Here is a 9,057-nt window from a genome sequence, read left to right as displayed (position 1 = left end):
CAATAACAATAACAACAACACCAATGTTGGGGCCAGTTATACCTGTTACGGATGTGGGAAAACCGGGCATTTCAGGCGTAATTTCCCCAACGCAAGCAATCAAGGGGCAGGAGCAGCAGGGAGAGTGCTGACAATGGGTCAGGGTGAAACAGTGCAGGACCCAGCCGTTGTCACCGGTACGTTCCTACTTAACAACTCATACGCATGCATTATGTTTGATAGTGGGGCAGAACGGAGTTTTGTGAGTAATAAGTTCAAACATTTGCTAAAACAACAACCCTAGAAGCTCAATGAAACCTTCACGGTGGAAATGGCTAATGGGAAAACAGAATCAGCTAAGGAAATCTATGTAGGGTGCACGATAACATTAAACAACCACACTTTCCAAATAGATTTGATGCCTGTAAATATTAGGAGTTTTGATGTGATAATTGGCATGGATTGGTTAAGCCCCCATCGTGCCGATATTATGTGTCACGAGAAGGCCGTTCGCCTTCATCTTCCTAATCACGAAACCCTAATAATATACGGAGATAAACCCGACGCAAACCTTCGCCTTATCTCGTGTATCAAGGCACAAAAGTGTCTACAAAAGAAGAACTACGCATTCCTTGCTCATGTGGTGGATAAAACCAAAGAGGAAGCAAACATTCAAAACATTCCAGGGGCATGTGACTTCCCGGATGTGTTTCCAGAAGATCTTCCGCGAATACCCCAGAACGACAAGTCGAATTCCGAATCGACCTAGTGCCTGGAGCCATTCCAATCGCCAAATCACCCTATAGGTTGGCTCCTGCTGAAATGCAAGAATTGTCAAGCCAACTAGGTGAACTCTTGAATAAAGGATTCATAAGACCAAGCTTCTCTCCATGGGGAGCTCCGGTTCTTTTCGTTAAAAAGAAAGACGGATCTTTCAGGATGTGCATTGACTATAGGGAATTAAATAAGCTCACCATCAACAACCGGTATCCACATCCCCGAATCGATGATCTATTTGACCAGCTTCAAGGGGCTAGTTACTTTTCAAAGATAGATCTGAGATCCGATTATCATCAACTCAAAGTCCGAGATGAGGACATTCGTAAGACTGCTTTCTGAACTCGTTACGGTCATTACGAATTCGTCGTGATGCCCTTCGGTCTAACAAATGCCCCTGTTGCATTTATGGACCTCATGAATCGAGTCTGCCGCCCATTTCTTGATAATTTCGTAATCGTTTTCATCGATGATATTCTCATATACTCTCGAAGCGAAGAAGATCATAGCCAACATCTCCGACAAATCTTAGAGACCCTGCGGGCTGAAAAGTTGTATGCGAAACTCTCCAAGTGTGAGTTTTGGCTCCGCAGTGTAAATTTCTTGGGTCATGTTGTCAGCAAGGAAGGAATTCATGTAGATCCCTCCAAGGTCAAAGCCATTGAAGGCTGGGCAATTCCGACAACGCCAACAGAAATTCGCCAATTCTTGGGTCTTGCAAGCTACTACCGAAGGTTCATTCAGAACTTCTCCAAGATAGCCAAACCCCTCACTACATTGACGCAAAAAGGTGTACCCTTAAACTGGACCGAGAAGAAAGAGATGGCCTTCCAAACCTTGAAGCAAGACCTCTGTAGTGCACCCGTGCTATCCTTACCAGAGGGAACCGAAGACTTCGTAGTCAACTGTGATGCTTCGAATCAAGGTTTAGGTTGTGTCCTTATGAAACATGGGAAGGTAATTACATACGCGTCCAGACAACTGAAAACACATCAATTAAATTATACCATGCATGATCTCGAACTGGGGGCGGTGGTCTTCGCCTTGAAAATTTGGAGGCACTACCTATATGGTACCAAGTGCACCATCTTTACAGACCACAAAAGTCTCCAGCACATTCTAAATCAAAAGGAACTGAACATGAGGCAGCGGAGATGGGTTGAACTGTTAAATGATTATGAGTGTGAGATCAAATACCATCCAGGCAAGGCTAACGTGGTAGCCGATGCCCTGAGCCGAAAGGAGTATTCCAGTCGTCGCGTGAAGACTCTATCAATCACCATCCAATCTCATCTAGCCTCACAGATCAAGGAAGCCCAATTGAACGCATTGAAGCCGGAGAATGTCGTAGGTGAATCACTGCATGGAATGGATAAGGAACTTGAAGTTAAAGAAGACGGAACTCACTACTTTATGAATAGAATCTGGGTTCCCAAAATTGGGGGATTCAGAGAAGTAGTCATGCATGAAGCCCACAAGACGCGGCATTCTATTCATCCGGGGTCAGATAAGATGTATGTGGATATCAAGCAACATTATTGGTGGCCTAATATGAAGGCAGAGATAGCCACTTTCGTGGGCAAGTGTCTTACTTGCGCCAAAGTGAAAATGGAATACCAAAAGCCCTCGGGATTATTGCAACAACCAGTGATACCCGAGTGGAAATGGGAAAGGATTACTATGGACTTCGTGACCAAATTGCCAAAGACAGCAGACAGATTGGATGCTATCTGTGTAATCGTCGATAGACTAACAAAATCCGCTCATTTCCTGCCAATAAAATAATCCTACAAGATGGAGAAGCTGACCCGAATCTACATCAAGGAGATCGTGAGATTCCATGGAATGACAGTGTCTATTATCTCGGATCGAGATAGCAGATTCACTTCAAGATTCTGGCAATCTCTTCAGAAGGCAATGGGAACACAACTTGATATGAACACTGCCTATCACCCACAGACGGATGGTCAGAGCGAGCTTACCATCCAGACACTTGAGGACATGCTCCGAGCTTGCGTGATTGACTTCGACAAGTCATGGATACCCACTTGCCTCTGATCGAATTCTCATACAACAACAGTTACCACACGAGCATCAAGGTTGCTCCTTACGAGGCTCTCTACGGACGTAAATGCAGATCGTCCCTATACTGGGCCGAGGTGGGTGACACCCAACTAGCAAAAGGGCAATCACCAGCCAATACTCTAACAGGACCAGAAATTATTCAAGAGACGACGGAGAAGATTATCCAAATCAAAGCTCGACTTCAAGCATCGCGAGACCGACAGAAGAGCTATGCTGACAAGCGTCGGAAGCCGTTAGAATTTTAAGTCGGGGATCGCGTGTTATTAAAGGTCTCTCCTTGGAAGGGAATGATTTGCTTTGGGAAACGGGGAAAACTGAACCCGCGATACATTGGACCGTTCGAGATTCTTGCCCAGATTGGTCCAGTGGCTTACAAGCTGCAGCTACCTGCCGAGCTCAGCAACGTACACCCCGTGTTTCACATCTCAAATCTGAAAAAAGTGCCTATCAGATGAAACTCTTGTCATTCCTATTGAAGAGATCGAGATCAACGAGAATCTCCTGTTCGTCGAAGAACCAGTTGAGATATTGGATAGGGAAGTAAAACGTACAAAGCAAAGCCGCATGCCGATTGTGAAGGTTCGATGGAACGCCAAGCGTGAACCGGAATTCACATGGGAACGCGAAGATCAAATGAAGCAAAAGTACCCTCACTTATTCTCTCCTACATAATCCTAGTTTTCAAAAGAATTTTGGGACGAAATTCCCTCTAACGGGGGGATGATGTCACAACTAGCAATTTAGCTAGGAAATTCTACTCTCATGTAATCATTCAACTATTGTAAAGCATGTAATCTATGTAGATATCACTTAATGCACATTCAAATACACCTCTTATGTTCAACAAAGAGTTTGAAACTCTAAAAATCCCGGTTCAAGTCTAATAAGGTCTAGGATTTTCTTGTTGGGCCAAATGGACCAAGAAGTATCCAAGTTGACTAATTAGGGCCTAGAAACCCTAATTTGGGCTCTAAACGGTTCCACCTTCATGAAACTTGATATTTTGGGACATTATGGGCCTAGAATGGATTAGTTTACCCTAATGGGCCAATTTGGGCCACAACAAATTCCAATAGCCTCAATGGACCCTAAACATCTTTAATTGGACTTCATTGGGCCGTGAACTACCCTAAAGGCCCAATGGGCCGAAAATTTTCTCTATGGGCCTCATGATTTCGAACAAGCCAAGAGATTGAGCCCAATGCTATTTTCTTTCACTTCATTTGGCCCATCTTCAGCCCATGTGTGTAAAAAAAAGGGAAAATGGATAATTAACTTAAACCATGCCACCTCATTTTTGTTTAGAGGATAACTAGGCATTTACTCATCATGTAACCAAGCACTCTCATGTTTCCATGCACTCCTCTCCCCTCTCTCTTTATCTCTCGGCCGAGAAGAGCACACACACACACACTTCACTTGCAAAATTTCTCTCAAATAAACTCTCAAACACTCTCAAGAACAACTCCTCCTTCATCCCTCAAAATTTCGAGATTTAGGGTGTTTACAAGAGGATTTTTCACCACAATCACCATCCTTGGTAAGTTATTATCATGTAACCAAGCACTCTCATGATAACCCTACTTTCCAAAGGGCCAAAAGTGTAAATTTTAGCCTAATGGGCTTAATATTTGGGCCTCACGGTTTTGGGCCCAAATTTGCGGAAAAAAAAAAGTTTTGAGGTTGAAAATGTCAATTGATCAAAGTTTGAGCCATAAATGTAAATAAACCGAATTTAGGGGTGAAAATAACATTTATTTCTAAATTGGACTTAAAATGCAAAGTTTTTGGAAATTTGGGCCGAAAATGTAAAATTCACGGAAAATGGGTCAAAAATGTAATTTTCTGCAAAAATGGGCTGAAAACGCCAATACATGTATTTTTGGGTCAAATCTGTCAATTATTAAACATTTGGGCCGAAAATATAGAACTTTTATAAATTAATGGGCTAAAATGTTATTTTTAACTAAAATAGACCAAAAATGACATTTTTGTGAAATAAGCCTTTAAATGTCTCACATTAGTTCTTAAGAGGTTTAAAGCGTAAGTTTTATTAAAAACTAGACGAATTCATGCGCGTTGTGCAGCGAAGATTAAAAATATATTGTTAAAAATATTGAAAATATATGTTTAAAATGGTTATGTAATTGACATTAACTTTGAGATAATATTTTTACACTAATTTATATATATATATATATATATATATATATATATATATATATATATATATATATATATATATATATAATCTCAATTATTTTGAACAATAATATTCATTGACATCAACCCACATTCCTCATTAATAGAATTAAATATAATTATCTATTTAGTATTACTTTTAACAATTATTATTATTGATTAATTATATTTTTACTTATGCGATAATTTTCTAATTTCAATAATGATGTTCATTTAAAATACAATTTATTTATAGCTAAATGTAATTTATAATTTGATGTTATTATCATTTAAAATTGTAATTCATTAATTTTAAACCACTTATTATTAATAATAAGTTAAAGAAGACTTTTAAGAAACACTTAATATTATTATTAAAATGTGAGACATACACTAAATAATAAAGTGATAAGATAGACAATTTGCATTTCAAAAGAGACTTGCATTGATAATATAACATATCCATGTAATTTGATTTTATTATTTATAATTATTTCTTATTAATTTTAAAACCACTTGTTATTATTAATAAGTGAAAGAAACTTTTAAAAATCACTTATTATTATAATTAAAATGTTAAACATATACTAAAATATAAAGTGATAAGATTGACAATTTACATTTTAAAAAAGGCTTACATGGGTAATATGGATAATATGACATATCCATGATTTTTAATTAATTATTGTTTTGAAGCAACATGAACATACAAACATGTATACAATACTTAATTAAATATTATATATATCACCTTCCATAACATATGATCGATAACATGAATCTAATCTAATTTACATTAAAATTTCAACCACAACATACAATGATTTTCTTAAAAGAATACTTAAATCAAGAAAATACAAAAACGAATTAGTATATAACAAACTTACAAATTAAAAACTTCAACATAATAACATGGCTCAAAAAGTTGTTCAAAGCCCTCAAACCAACACAAAAAACTTTAAACTTGTTTTCTTTGTGAATTTTGTATGTGATTTGTATTTGTGTGTCTACTCAAAAAGTTGACCTTTTTATAGTAGAGTATTCATTAATTGTTTATTAAATATATTATAGAAGTTATAAAACCTTTGAGTTGTTAATCATTATTAAGAGACTTTTGAGTGGTATTCATTAAAATAGGAGGTTTCAAATGCATGAGGTGTTTGCAAATTTTTATGGGGATTTCAAATGCATGAGGTTCAAGGAAAAATGCTAGCTTTATAAGTATGTATGATAAGTTCAAATTATAGAATTATGACATAACAAACTATACTATAACGAACAAACGAAATACAACAATGGTGCGATTATTGGGCCTAGTATTTGCTATACATGTTTATTGGGCCTTTGTGGTCCAATTACATGTTTGTTGGGCCCAATGTATTCATCACATGTCTACTGGGTCTAAGTGACCCAATTACATGCTAAATGGGCCTAATTTAGCGTTTACATGTTATTGGGCCTTAGTGGCCCATTTACATGCTAATTTGGCCCGGAAATAACTTACACGTCTAATGGGCCATTGTGCCTTTTCTTCATGTTTGTTGGGCCTTATCTTTTCATTTCATACATCATCTAGCGTTCGAACTTCTAAATACATATAACATTATACAAATTCATGTGAAGACAAATGGGATCTAGTGAAACGTTTCGGTTGACATCACCGAGTGTATGACCGTAGCTTGTAGTTATAATCAGAGTCTCCTGGAGGGAGAGCGAGAGTTTGTGTATAGATCTATACGGGGGTGACTCCCCCACACCTGAGCTGTTCGCTACAGTTAGACTAGGCCAGTCTAGGGTGACAAAACCTTGAACGAAAATCCGACATTTGGAAAAATGTCAAGACAGGCAAATCAGTCATTGTCATGTATGGTTATAACGACTCATATAGAGATCCATTCCCATTAAGACATTATAGAAAATTAAAAACTCGTAATTCATAAGGATACAAAACATTACTACAGTGCAAGGAACGTGACACTTTTATAAATCAGAAAATATCGGATTTTCTGGGGAAATACTATTATTCAAATACTACTTACATACAACAGAAAGAATAGAAAGAAAATTTGAACTGCATTTTCTATATGTTACTACTATGAAATTCACACATGCATTTATACTCGATTTTCACATTATTTTTCGGACATTTTACAGAAAATATCGGATTTTTTTGGGTTTACAAAAGATACAAAGACTTTTATTCAAACATGCTTATGAACTCACCAACATTATATATGTTGACCGTTTTCAAAATAACTTGTATTCTCAGGTAATCGTTAAGCTGAAGAATCGTCGAGAGTATTTTGGGATTTCTTTTATGCATATGTCAATTATCTTACCACTTATGTCTTCGAACTATGTAATGTAAAACAATGTACTTGATGTGAACAATGCCAGTTGTTATATGTAATGTTTGTGACAATTGTGTTATGTTTCATGTATATTCATTATGATGATATTTCAATTTATAGTCACGCGAGCCCCCGGACGTTTCCGCCGTCTGGTTCGGGGGTGTGACCGTATTATAACACCATTGCTATCAATTTGGTGTTATAACACCCGACACAGTTTCTCCATTCTCCTTCTGTATACACTGAAACTTTTGGATTATCAATATATCAGAATTTTATATAAAACTTTATTGTTTAAAATTATATTTAAAAGATATTTTATATCTAATGAATGCATCAAAATGTTATTTGATTCGTGTAAGCCTTTAGATATAATTAAGAACATATTTTGAAGCAATTTTCACTTGAAAAGCTTACATACAGTACACTGTATATTACAAATTAACCACAATGTTAAAATATACCACAAAACATGCGATATTATTGTGAAGGGGAATACTAAACATAACCAAACATGGCGTCTCTTTGGATGAATTTTATTTAACGTCACAAACAAAGGCAGTAAAATTAATTCCTTCTTTTGTTTTGTGTACGTATCTAAGCATACTGATTACATGGTTGCAGAAAAAGGTATGAAGACAAAGTTATCGCTAGGAAAGAAGTGACAAACAGAGGAGGTTCCTGGCTCGACACCAAGCACGCCAAAGGATGGATGCTTACGGCTCCACTGAGACGTATCCATGTGGCAAACACTCAGTGCCTCAACCATATCACCATCTTCACCTTCTAATGAAACCATAAGCACCTTGTTCTCGCTCTCTTGGCTATGGCAATAAAACACTGCATATGGGTATGGCATGGTGTGACAAGCTACTAACTTTGGAGATGGTATGTTTTGTGAGATTTCAACCACTTTATAGTTTTGCAAAAGTCCAACAGATGAGTGTTTAAGGTGGGTTGTTGCCAAAGTTTTGACACGAGTGTCAAATCCAAAGATTTCCCTTGTGAAGTCGTAGACCGATTCTAATGAGGTTGCACAAAATTTGGTCTCACCCTTAATGGGCTTGACCTCACATTCTTTGAGGGTGTTTTCCATGGCTATGGCTTGTGGAGAGCCGTGTGAGATTGAGAACAACTGAAGGAGGTTTGGGAATTCTTCAAGAGAAAAAGGGATGTTATCGGCTTCGTCTTTAGAAAGGATTTGAGATGGGGAAAGGTGTCTGTTTGGGAAGTAAATAGGCATCACTTCGCCTTCTTTTAAGTTATTTATCATGAAGAAAACCATTAATTGAGGGTCTTTATGATTCGTCGATGATGACGAGGATGATGAATGTTGATGATCAAGACCATGACCATGATCTTGATGCGTATGGTCATGATGATGGAGATCTTTAGTGTCATCCTCCAATTTATTGAGTATTAAGACATTAGCTTGTGTAGCGCTATCTCCTATCACATGCTGTTGCAAATCAAATTTGTAAAATACGTTAGATTTGAACTTAATAACAATTGTGTGTGTGACAAAGTAAGAAAAAGAGGAACTACCTGAACAAGAAGAAGATGAAAGAAAAGAACCAAAGATGTAAATCCAAAAGCCATGACTTGTTCTATGAAGATGCGTGCTTTCTCTTGTAGGTTGTATGTTTACAAATTTTATCCCAAACTATTAAACAAACACACACAC

The 9,057-nt window shown here is 37.3% G+C and overlaps 1 protein-coding gene across 1 annotated transcript; it reads right to left on the bottom strand.

The window, feature by feature from the left end:
• Positions 1-7,745: 7,745 nt before the first annotated feature.
• LOC145138680 (BURP domain-containing protein BNM2A-like) lies at positions 7,746-9,057 on the bottom strand. The gene is made up of 2 exons (XM_079072720.1): positions 8,919-9,057; positions 7,746-8,832 (listed from the first exon to the last, which is right to left on the bottom strand). Exons 1-2 carry the CDS (start codon positions 8,970-8,972, stop codon positions 7,984-7,986), a joined length of 903 nt encoding a protein of 300 aa, XP_078928846.1. The 5' UTR covers positions 8,973-9,057; the 3' UTR covers positions 7,746-7,983.

Source organism: Lactuca virosa, chromosome 9 (genome assembly GCF_052849685.1).
Source record: "Lactuca virosa cultivar CGN04683 chromosome 9, Lactuca_virosa_CGN04683_v6, whole genome shotgun sequence".
Lineage (NCBI taxonomy): Eukaryota > Viridiplantae > Streptophyta > Magnoliopsida > Asterales > Asteraceae > Lactuca > Lactuca virosa.
The sequence above is the reverse complement of the archived record's forward strand: the minus strand, read 5'-3'. Positions and strand labels throughout refer to the sequence as shown.